Source organism: Topomyia yanbarensis, chromosome 2 (genome assembly GCF_030247195.1).
Source record: "Topomyia yanbarensis strain Yona2022 chromosome 2, ASM3024719v1, whole genome shotgun sequence".
Classification (NCBI taxonomy): Eukaryota; Metazoa; Arthropoda; class Insecta; order Diptera; family Culicidae; genus Topomyia; species Topomyia yanbarensis.
In genome coordinates this window covers 106,785,944-106,799,073 of record NC_080671.1, presented here as the reverse complement: position 1 = coordinate 106,799,073, position 13,130 = coordinate 106,785,944, and the positions used below count along the sequence as shown (strand labels likewise).

Genomic DNA, 13,130 nt, shown 5'->3' with positions numbered 1-13,130 from the left:
GGCAGCTCTCGAAATCAACATTAAGGACTGTCTATCTGCACCATTCTTCGCTGCATCCGGCATCCCACAAGGTAGCCATCTCAGTAATATTCCTGCTCTACTTTAATGACGTCAATACCACATTACAAGGACCACGCCTTTCTTTCGCAAACGACATGAAAATGTTGCGACAAATACGGGATAAAACTGATGCCGAGCTTCTTCAGAGAGAACTGGAGAGCTTTAGTACGTGGTGTGATCTAAACAGAATGGTTTTAAACCCGAGTAAATGCTCAGTTTAACTACCATTTCTTCGACTCGAGCATTTCAAGACACTCTCACATCAAGGATCTCGGAGTCATTATGGATTCGGCACTAACGTTCAAACCACATACTTCAAACGTCGTAGATAACGCATCAAGACAGCTTGGGTTCATCTTCAGAATAGCGAAAAACTTCAGGGACGTATACTGTCTTAAATCGCTTTATTGTGCTCTAGTTCTGCTGTTTGGAATCCGTACTACCAGAACGGGATTGACAGAATCGAGGCTGTCCAACGCAGGTTCATACGCTTCGCCCTTCGGCATCTCCCATGGCGAAACAGATTTCAGCTGCCGAGCTATGAAAACCGTTACCAGCTAATACACATCGATACACTCAGCATTTGGAGGGACTGCTCTCAAGCCCTGTTCGTCTCTGCCAGAGTGGATTGCTCTACAATCCTCGGACGTCTGGATCTTCAAGCCCGCGTTCGAGCTCTACGTAATAACTCTCTTCTGCGAGTTCCGTTCAGAAGAACCAACTATGGTTGCGCTGTTACCGGACTCCAGCGAATTTTTAACAGTGTGGCGACGGCCTTGGACTTCAACCGGACGCGGAATTCGATAAAAGCGGATATATTTGCTATTTTAAAATGTAATTAGTTAACCACCGTTGCACAGTGCTCCAAAATGTGAATTTAGCAGGAATTTTGACTTTTTGCTAAAATTAAATGACTTAACCTTACAATATATTTGGCAAAGTTGTTGTACTTTGTAAGGCCCTTCTTTTTGTTTAAACAGATGCTAGGATGGTTCTAATTTTAGCAATATTTAAAATTGAACTTTTTAACGGTTCGAGATAGAGCTGTACTGTCTTCGATGAAGTTGTAGAGCAACACATTTTAGACAAATTTGCTGAAGACATGTAAGCTCTAGCTTTTATACTTTCCATTGTACGAGAAATCCAAATTATAAGCTTTAAGGTGTTTAAAAACACGGTTTTACTTCTATAACTTTTGTAGTTTTTATTTTACACTAAAGTACCCTTTGGACAACTTGAAGATTATTTTAGGGCGCATAATTTGCTTTGAAACACCAATTACTAAACTTTTTCGTTGCTGTCATATGAAATAGCATGCTTTGTAGTATAGATCACCAGAAAATGACAAATACGATTTTTTTAAATTTTTTCTATATGTACTCAAAAAATAGTTTACTTTTAGTAAAAAGAATATATAACTTTCCAACGAGAGAAGCCAGAGGTTCGGTATACTAAGACAAATTGTTCTCCTTCAGAATATCTGAAAATATTTCTAAAGTGATCTTAATGAAAAATCAAAACTGCAAAAGTTATACAAAGAAAACCATTTTTTAAGAAACACCCTAATTTATTTTGGTAAATTTATTGTAAAATAAAAAGTACACGACGTAGAGTTTTAGTGTCTTCGACAAAGTTTTTAAAATTTTATTTTCTTCAATTTTTTGGAAGACAGCGAATCTCTATCTCGAGCCATTAAAAAGTAAATTTTCTGATTTAAAAAAATAAGAGCTGCTCTGCATACTATTTAAAATAATAGAAAGGTATTGAAAAGTGCAATATTTTATCATGAAAATGAAACTATTTTTTTATATTGTCCACCGTGAAAAGAATTTAAACATAATACAATGGCTCAATTCATGAAAAACCAAATTTTTAATATAACCTTTTCAGTTTTCATTTTTTTCCAAACAATCCTTCTGGTGGTTTTCGGAACTTTTGAAGACGAACATTTGCTTCTAATACATTAAAACTCTATCTCCTATTATTCAAAAGATATAATCATTTAATATATCAAAAATTGATTTTTTGAAATCAATTTTATGAAATTTTAAAAAATATCGTGTGCGCCATTTTTTGCTCAATTATAACTCTAATCATGATCTTATTTATAGTTGAAAGAGAATTATCTTTTGTTTGCCCCAATGAGTGATATTGTTATTCCAAAAAAAAACCATTTTTGGCGAAAAATGCTCATAACTTTTCAATTACGGACCATTATGCCTCGATAGTTATTATTTTGATAAACTAGTAAAATGTGACACAAAATGAACACACATCGTTTCTTTTTCAGATAACGTCTCACCGAGTCAATTGTACAGGCGCCAACAAAAGATTCAAATGGATGTTAACTTGCTCGATGAACATGACTCCTTCTATAAGACAACCAAGAGTCTTTTAGTGCTGTTCCAGATCATGGGCGTTATGCCGATTATGAGAAGCCCGGAAGGTAAGTTAGTTCCAAAAGGGGAATTACTCTAAACTTGGACTAAAATTATACCGCACCCCAATGATCCCAATCTAGTGAAACATATATCGTTTTCGCTTGAGGCAGAAACTAACTCAGTTTCGGACTTAACTGCTGTCAAACCGTTTGTTTGAAGCCAGTTTCGAACCTAGGTTATGAGCCACTGAACTGAAAACCTGGTTGGGTTCTAACCTGAAATATATTTCGGGTTAGAACCCAACCGCTGTTTTGCGAGAACCCAACTCAGTTTCGTTAAAAACGTTTGCTTAAAGTAACCAACCTGGGTTAGTTTCTAGGTTCTCAATCGAAAACGACATTACTGCACTGTCCTGGTAGAAGTCGGATTCAAACCAAATTTAGAGCATATTTCTTCTTGGTTAGTTTATATTTAACGTAACAACGTAAAACGTGTCAATTTCGCAGGAGTCAACATGCCTCGCACTACTTTCACCTGGTGCTCGAAAGCCTTCATCTGGGCGTATATTATCTATGCCTGCGAAACGGTCCTGGTTGTCCTGGTGGCACAAGAACGCGTCAAAAAGTTCATCTCGAACAGTGACAAACGCTTCGATGAGGTGATCTACAACGTCATATTCATGAGTATTATGGTTCCCCATTTTCTACTACCGGTGGCATCCTGGCGCAATGGATCCGAGGTGGCCAAGTTCAAAAACATGTGGACAGACTACCAGTACAAGTACCTGGTGGTGACCGGGAAGCCCATCGTTTTTCCGAAGCTGTATCCGATCACTTGGGCGCTGTGTGTGGTTTCATGGTCACTTAGTATTGGGATTATGCTGTCGCAGTATTACCTGCAGTCTGATTTTCAGTTTAGTCACACTTTCGCCTATTACCACATCCTTGCGATGCTGAATGGATTCTGTAGTCTGTGGTAAGTGCGAATTCGTTCTATTTGATATAATTATAAGTTATTATCAAACCATTCGTTTTCTAGCGCTCAGTCGAGACAGAAGTCTTTTATTGCCAGTCCATGCAGTCTATAGCGACAAAGAATAGTGCTAATCCGCATTCAAAGTTATTTTTATTTGCGCACTCTCCGCATCGTAGAGGTTTCAGTATTTTTTCCCTTCTTTTGTGTTTCTGTTTCTGAGTACTGTTTGCCGGTCAGTGACCAATGAAGCAGTGTTCTTCTAGTAAGCCGTCTGGATAACGTTACATACACAAGTTAAGTATTAGTTTACGTTTACCCTGATTGATTCCCTTACTAACGTGCACTGGGCAATTGGCCCATGCAAAAATGACTTCCCCTGACGGCGGTTCATCTCAAGGTGAGATGGACGTCGAAACGAAATCGGTTCCCCGGCTCAAAGTATATCCAAGCTCGGCCACCGGGCCCTTCGTGACCTTCTTCCGGACCAAAGACAAAAAGAAATATCGCAAATTCGCCCAGATAACCTTCGAGTGTTTGTTAACAGTTTAAATCAGGCAAATGATATTGCTGGCTACGGGCCCTTTACGAAGGAGTACAGGGTGTGTACTGGCTGGTTCAAAGACCCCATGCTTAAGCCAGTGAAGATACTGAAGGGAAAACGTTTGCATTCAGCATCAGTCGAAGCTGACGGGAAGAAAATACACTGAAGTTTTTTTTTTATGCGGGGGATACGTACCGCATAAAAAAATCCGCATAAAAAAACCGCATAACTGTGAAAATCCGCATAAAAAACCGCATAACTTTGACAATCCGCATAAAAAAACTGCATAATTTTGAAAATCCGCATAAAAAAACAGATAAGGTGTGAAATATTTTTGAATATTAAGAGCCATAGTACTCAAGGAAGGGCAAGGATTTGAAGTAAGAAAGTTAGAGAAAAGCGTGGAGTAGGGTCATATGAGCAAGCTTAGAGTTTCCCGGCTACTTAACTCTTTTTCTTCTGCAACGCAGGAGTCAGGATCTTTTGGCATTAAATGCGAATCACCTGAGTCTGCGGCATGTCCAGACAAGCGTAAAGTCACTTAATGACTTATGCTGTCGGAACCGTGACTCCCCGGAATCGCAAGACTGACCTCGGCACCTAACCGACCAGCATCGAGATAACGATTTCGAGAGAAATTTCAACATCGGGAAATTTCTCCGTTGGAGTAGACTAGGCCCACCGCCGGGGACTAGTTCAAATAGATCGGGCAGTAGCTCCGGCAGATGCTCGTCGGGGCGCCTGTCAACTGGAAGTCACCCTCCACCCAGAATCGCAGGACCGACCTCGGCATCTGCCCGGGTAGTATCGGTTTCATAAGAAATTCCACTGCCGGGGAACTCTTCGTAGGAGTAGGAAAGGTCCACCGTCAGGGACTATTCCGAGTAGTCCGTAGCGAATCGCCGGCTTGAATCATCGGGGCGCCAGTGAACCGGACGCAATCCTCCACCGGGAATCGCTGGGCTGACCTCGGCATTCTACCGGACTGCATCTAAGGAAGAATAACGTGTCAATCAACGGTTGCAGGAGACATTCTTTCGTCGGGGAACTCTCCGCCGAGGTAAGCTAGCTCCACCGTCGGGAACTATGCCGAGTAGCACCGAACGCGACAGACCCTGATCGTTGGGGCACCAGTGAACTGGAAGCCACCCTCCAACCGGAATCGCCAGATCGACCACGGCATCCAACTGGTCAACGTAGAGAGGATGGCATGTAGAATGTCATGCCGTGCAGGGTTGATATGGCGGTTACGAGACAAGCGAAATCTAGCAGGATCAGCTAGACCTGGAATCAAGTGAAGTGCATTAGCACGCCTCCCCCCAAAGTAGTAATTTCAAATGGAATCCGGGAGATCAGGCAAATGTCGGACTCCTTGGTGGAGTTTAGAGGAATAGGGTTCAGAGTTTTCTTCTCTGTTCAGAGTCCCTCACTCTAGCACACGATGGATGAAATCGGTAGTATGGTCTAACTACTGAAAGTGTGCCGGGTCGGCGTAAAAGCTTTATTACCAAGTAAAAAACCTGTTTTAATCCACCTAGAGGTGCAATTGTGCCTTTCTCATTTCTCCAAACTATGATTTAATGGCTGGTTCGTACAATATAACATTATGGAAATGTCTTTCATTCTTATTACACTTGGTAAGTATATATAAGAGCACCTTTTTGCATTCATCGCGGTATCGGTTTGAATCGGAGTTTTCTATGTGATCGCACTCCACAACCCGTAACTCCGTAACCGGAAGTCGGATGGAGATGGAATTTAATATCAGTTTCCGGGGACGCAACACCTTTCATTTGAGACTAAGTTGATCAAATCAGTCTAGCCATTTTCGAGAAACCAATATAACCGTTATTCTGAATTTGGATGCTTCCGGATCCGTCGATGATGGTCAGTGTGGCCAAAGAGACTTTGAATGACTGTTGGTGACCTAGATCTACACATTCAACAGTTGTGCTTACATTTTGGAAAAAATTCACCTTTTCACATTCATCGCAGATTTCGTTAGAATCGGGATTTGCTGCGTGATCGTGCGTATCACCCTGTAATTCAGGAATCAGAACTCGGATCCACACAAAATTCAACAGCAGCTGATGGACCTTTCATTTAAAATCAAGTTTGTCAAAATCGGTTCAGAAAATTCCGAGAAACCGATGTGGACAAATCAACAAATTTTGTTTTGTGACCATACTCTTCAACTCGTAATCCGGAACAAGATGTCGGTTGAAAATGAAATTCAATAGCAACCTATGGGAATATTATACCTTTCATTTGAATCTAAGTTTGTAAAAATCGGTTCAGCCATCTCCGAGAAACCGATGTGGACATTTTGTTAACAAATCCGCACATACACACACATACATACATACATACATACATACATACACACATACATACACAGATATTTTGCGATCTCGACGAACTGAGTCGAATGTTATATGAGACTCGGCCCTCCGGGCCTCGGTTAGAAAGTCGGTTTTTGGAGCAATTGCATAACCTTTCTATATGAGAAAGGCAAAAGAATAATATTTAATTAGCTTAATCAGCATGAGTTCAATGTTATTTTCATGTGATTATATTTTGAAATGTTGGTGGAATGGGTTTGAAAGTGGAGGGAATGGGGGGTTAGTAGAGTGGGAGTGGAGGATGCGTCAGAAATCCTTCATCTTATTTCGATATACGGGGTGGATGAAGGAAATGCGGGCGTGAGGGTGGTCCAAGGGGAGGGGAGTGATGATGGAGGGAGGTGTAAGGGCAAGGCGGGGGGAGGGGCGGCGATGCAATGCTCAACTGCATATTTTGCCTTCCATTTGAGACTTGGTTTGAGAAAATCGGTTCAGTCATCACCGAAGAACCGATGTGGCTTTAATTGTGGAATATGCCCGGAATTCCGGAATCGTCGATAGTGGACAATATATGTTTGAATGTTTGATTGGCAATCAGTGATCTAGATCTGCGATTAGAAGTAATTTGGTGACCATTTCAATAGTTTTTAGCCTCTGAGGTATTACGATTGAACCGATTTATATAGGAAATTCCAGTGTATCCTTACTAACACCCCTGTAACTCCGGAAGTAAGAGTCAGAACCGAATGAAATTCAGCAGCAGTCAATGGTATTGCTGTATCTTTCATTTGTAATCAAGTTTGTAAAAATCGGTAGAGAATTCGTTTGGGAATGGGTGTGATATTAGCTTAGGAACTTGGCGGGTTCCCCGGGGGCGTCATGAACCGTCATAGGTGGCCAATGTGGTCAAAGCTGCTTTAATTGATCATTAGTGATCCAGACCCGCAAACTAGAGTAATGTTACCTCAATTTTAATATGTTTTACATCATTTTAACATCATGACCAGTTTATATGGGAATTTGCTGTGTGACCGCACTCTTCAACCCGTAACTCCGGAACCGGAAGTAGGATCAATTAAAAATTCAATAGCAGCTTATGGGAGCGTTATACCTTTCAGATGAAAGTTTCGGTTCAGCCATTTCTGAGAAAATTGTGTGAGTTTAAATGACACACACACATACACACACATACACACACAGACATTTGCCGATCTCGACGAACTGAATCGAATGGTGTATGACACTCGGCCCTCCGGCCCTAAAAAGTCGATTTTTACAGTGATTACATAGCTTTTCTTTATATGAGAAAGGCAAACATGTACTTACTTCTTCAGGTACACTTCAAGAAAACACGCCCAAACGTGTTAATCCGATTCAAAATAGATTAACAACTTCTTCTACCTCAGTCACACCATCCTACAATGGTGTGTCATCTTATGCTTCAGTGGCGGGTAGCAATGCCAAAATAACGGCTACAACTACCACGCCCTCAATCTCGTCTGCACCCAACGCTTCCTTTAGTCCAATGGATCTAGGTAGCGTAACGGAAGAAAAATTAAAATACCTACAGGAGTCTATGTTACCTATGATGATTGCCATGTTAAATTCTACCTCCATGTTTGAAGCTTTTCAAGCGGGTTGGGAATTTGCTAAAAAATTGTGATGAAATTAAAGTTTAACAATGACTTTAAATAATCATTTAAATTTATTAAATTGGAATGCTCGTTCATTAAAAACGTGCGAAGACGAAGTTTTTAACTTCTTGAGGATACATAATGTGCATATAGCCGTTGTGACCGAAACTTTTTTAAAATCAAATATTAAAATGAAGAGTAACTCTAATTTTGTTATTCATCGATTTGATCGAATTGTTCGATTAGGCGGAGGAATCGCAATAGCGGTTAATCGCAGGATCAAACATTCCGTTACGCCGTCTCTTGACACCAAAGTGATCGAGAGTTTGGGTATCGAAGTTGAAACTGATCTTGGTATCATTTTTATTGCTGCAGCCTATTTGCCTTTTCAGTGCACTGGCGAGCAAATGAATTTCTTGAAAGGAGACTTACAAAAACTTACAAGAAATCGGTCGAAATTCTTCATAATCGGTGATTTTAACGCCAAACACCGAGCCTGGAATAATGCTTAAAGCAATTCCAACGGTAAACTACTTTTTAATGATTGCTCTGCTGGTTATTATTCAATTTTGTTCCCGAATGGTCCTACATGCTATTCGTCTGTAAGGAATCCATCAACAATTGATATGCTTTTGACAGATCAAAGTCACCTTTGTAGCGAATTGATTACACATGCTGACTTTGATTCTGATCATCTTCCAGTAACTTTTTCACTTTCTCAAGAAGCTGTTTCCAATCCCATTAGCTCAGTGTTCAGCGAATTGGGAAAGGTGCAAAACTTATATTGAGAATAATTTTAATCATGACCTTAATTTACAAAATAAAGCTGACATTGATACGGCATTACAAAATTTAAGTATATCTATAGTTGATGCTAGAAATTCATCAGTACCAACAATACAGAAAAAATTTAATACTCCTATTATTGACGACGATCTTCAACTTCTGATTCGCTTGAAGAATGTTCGAAGACGTCAATATCAACGTTCTCGTGATCCTGCTATGAAATGTATCTATCAGGATCTACAAAAAGAAATTAAGCATAGATTCACACTCTTAAGAAATGAAAATTTCGCGAAAGAGGTTGAACAAATCAAGCCTAGTTCTAAACCTTTCTGGAAACTTTCTAAGGTTTTTAAGAAACCTCAGAAACCAATTCCAAGATTATTCCTATTTTGAAGCCAGATAAAAACCCAGCAGAAGCATCTAGCTATCGACTAATTAGCTTACTCTCTTCAATTAGTAAATTATTTGAAAAAATCATCCTAACTAGAATGATGTCACATATCAATGACAATTCTATTTTTCTTCCTGAGCAGTTTGGATTTCGTGTTGGACATTCAACTACTCATCAACTTGTGAGAGTAACTAACATGATAAAGGCAAATATCTCAGGGGGCTATTCCACTGGAGTTGCTCTCCTAGACATCGAAAAAGTTTTCGACAGTGTTTGGCACAAAGGTTTAATTGCCAAAATGTGGGATTTCAATTTTCCAATTTACATAATAAAGATAATTAAAAATTATCTTACTAACCGTACCTTACAGGTTTCTTATCAGAATTGTAAATCTAATAAGCTACCCGTTAAAGCAGGCGTCCCTCAAGGATCAAGCGTCCCACCAATACTATACAATATTTTTACCTCTGATCTTCCAAATCTACCTACAGCTTGTAAAAAGTCACTTTTCTGTGATGATACTAGCATCTCAGTCACTGGTAGGAGTCTTCGTATTATCTGCAGTCGACTGCAACGAAGCTTAAATATTTTCAATGATCACCTGAAAAAATGAAAAATTTCCACTGATGCGGCAAAAACACAATTGATTGTGCTTCCGCATAAGCCAAGAGCTTCTTCTCGTAAACCAAATAATAACCATATTATTAAATTTAATGGTTTGAATTTTACGTAATCAGATCAAGTTAAATACTTGGGTTTGATTTACGGTAAAAAACTCACTTTTAAGGATAATATTGAAGGAATCCAAACAAAATGCAACAAATATATAAAATGTTTATACCCTCTTATAAATAGGAATTCTAGGCTCTGCCTTAAAAACAAACTATTAATTTATAAACAAATATTTAGACCGGCAATGCTATATGCAGTGCCAATCTGGGCAAGTTGTTGTGCTACTAGGAAGAAAACGCTTCAAAGGATTTAGAATAAAATTCTGAAAATGATTTCGAAGCGTCCTCCCTGGTCTAGCACAAATGAGTTGCACAGACTCGCAAACATAGAAACATTAGAAATTATGACGAACAGTATTATAAGCAACTTCCGACAAAAATCGTTGCCATCTTCAATTGCAACGATTAGCTCTCTTTATAGTTTATAAGTTAGTTTATAAGATTTGTTTAGCTCCTTATTCAGAAGACAAGTAGGTTTAAAACATCCTACTGAAAAAAATACTTAACTGCGAAAGCATATTATAACTTAATAATAATTAACTGAATCTGAATTGTTTACATAACAATAGGGATGAAAAGTCACCACTTGTGGCTGAACACCCAATATACTAAATTAGAAATGTAATGCAAACAAAACAATATAATCAAATAGAAAATAATATAAAAAAAAGCAAAATAGAATATGCAAGCCTATTTTCCTAGTTGACACCTCAAGTGGAGATTTATTAAAAAACCTGTTTTAATCCACCTAGCGGTGCAATTGTGCCTTTCTCATTTCTCTAAACTATGGCACGGAGGCTTTTTATGTTCAACATAATCGTGGAAATGTCCATTACATTCTTAGTACACTTTGCACTTATACACAATGGCATGCCAGCCACGAACTTGATGAGCTACGTGTCGACGGTGAAACACTTGAAACAAAAAAATATCATACTCCATTAGCCTAATCAGCATTAGATCAATGTTATCTGCTTGCTAACTCATTTTGTCATGCGGGGCTGGGTATGTGAAGAGGGCGAAAGTCCCATGAACGAACGACTCCCCAGCTTAAATTGGTATGCTTTGTGATATAGTGGTGGTTTAAAGATGATGGGGTTGAAAGGGAGGAGTATGAGGGCTGGATGGGGTGGTGGTCTGAGGGGTGATTTAAGGAGATTTTTAAAGGAGGGGCGCGAACAGTAGATGGGGGGTGTAACCCCTCTCCGAAAAACCATCAACTACGCCCCTGTTAAAATCCAGAAACCCTAAACGAGTCGAAAAAAAAATTTAGGCCGGGATTAGGTTGACGTTTTTCAGAGTGATTGCATAACCTTTCTATATGAGAAAGGCAAAAATGTGCCAAAATCCAAAAAAGTGAATCGTAGTCAAATTTTTTTTTCGAGTTTGCATCAAATCTCGACGTTTCATGCACCTTGAACACATTTAGCATCAAAAATAAAAATTCTATTTTTAATTTTTCCTATAGTTTATATGAGAAATTTCTGTGTGACCGCACTCTGAAACCCGTAATTCCGGAACCAGAATTCCGATCGATCCAAAATTCAATAGCAGCCGATGGGAAGGTTGCACCTTTCATTTGAGACTAAGTTTGGGCAAATCGGTCCAGCCATCTCTGAGAAAAATGAGTGACATTATTTGACACATACGCACATACATACACACACACACATACACACACACATACACACACACATACATACATACACACACACATACAGACTTTTTCCGATCTCGACGAACTGAGTCGAATGGGATATGACACTCGGCCCTCCGGGCCGGGATTAGGTTGACGTTTTTCAGAGTGATTGCATAACCTTTCTATATGAGAAAGGCAAAAATACACGCTCAGAGACTTTTTTTCCGATCTCGCCGAACTGAGTCGAATGGTATAAGAGATTCGGCTCTGCGGGCCTCGGTAAAAATTCCGACCGATTGCATAAGCTTTATTATGAGAAAAGTAAAAAGGTATTCAGTCATTTTCTGTGTTTATTTTCACTGCATCAAGAATGCTTCTCATATCCTTAACCCAAAGACAGTAATTTATAACCTAAAATAAAAATATGAACATTTTATGTTCATATTGTTTTATGTCTTATGTTTAAGCATGTGCATTCACGAGGATCTATCTTTCGATAAAAGTCGCTTCAGGTGATGCCCTAGAAACTAAAAGGAAGCTGCATAAAAAGAATCGCATAACTTTGAAAATTCGCATAAAAAACCGCATAACTTTGAAAATCCGCATAAACAAAACCGCATAACTTTGAAAATCCGCATAAAAAACCGCATAACTTTGAAAATCCGCATAAAAATGTCGCATAAAAAACCGCATACAAAAAGACTTCAGTGTATACGTCAACTCAGACTTATCGGGCGACCGTCGCCGGTTCTGCTCCACTCAACTACCTCCTCTGTGACAAGGTTCGTCTACCTGTTCCCTTCTTTGTGCCGCGGATCATGAACTGTACCAGTGTACCAGCTATTTAAAACGGGAGGACCGGACATCAACCCGGATAATGTAGCCTACAGAATGACAAGCTATGTAAAGACGTGAAACGCATTCAATAGAGTTATGATGTAGATCATGACCGTCTTACAGCGCAAACGGCGCAACGGTTTCAGAAAAGCAATCACCACAAGGGAACATTCCGCAGGAATGACCTTCCGGAAGTCGCGCTAGTGCACTGAGTGCACGCCGCTCTGAAAATCTAGCGAAATCGAGCGGCTGCTCGTTCAATAGGCCATAAGCGCGACTTCCGGAGGGATAAGCTAGATCCACCGCCGAGCACTAGTCGAGTACAGTCGTGATTCGCTGGTTGGACACTTTTTAACATCTGAACGTCAAAATCTCGTGTCAAATTTACATTTACAATCAATCTGACAATATTTAGAGATGTGAACAGATGCATTTACACTGCCAACATCTCCTTTGGAGTTTTTAACATTTGTCAGTCGGTCCAACTAGCGAATCAAATTCGTTAGTTGGACAAGGCCAACCAGTGAATCACGACTGTATTCATATCCTCCCGCTTCGAATTTTTTTTACTACGCCATCGGCAGTATCTTAATCTGCGGAAGTTTTTAAAAATATGTACACCATGCTTCAGGTCAGCGACAGTTAAAGATTTCCGTTACAAAGCCATCTATTCCAACAACGTAACTCGGAAAGCAGAAGCGATATTAACCCTTAAATGCATGAAACTCATTTTTCTGTGGTACTCATTTATCTGGATGAATACGATGTGTACCTCTTGTTTAGCCCCCCCCCCCATGAGTGTTGTGAATAACT

At 39.6% G+C, this 13,130-nt stretch overlaps 1 protein-coding gene across 1 annotated transcript in view; it reads left to right on the top strand.

Moving 5' to 3' along the window:
• LOC131679135 (gustatory and odorant receptor 22) overlaps positions 1-13,130 on the top strand; it is a 31,033-nt gene that overhangs the window by 4,967 nt on the left and 12,936 nt on the right. The window contains exons 2-3 of the mRNA XM_058959730.1: positions 2,351-2,506; positions 2,948-3,416. Of these exons, the coding sequence (XP_058815713.1) occupies positions 2,351-2,506; positions 2,948-3,416 (625 nt within the window). The remainder of the gene's footprint in view (positions 1-2,350; positions 2,507-2,947; positions 3,417-13,130) is intronic.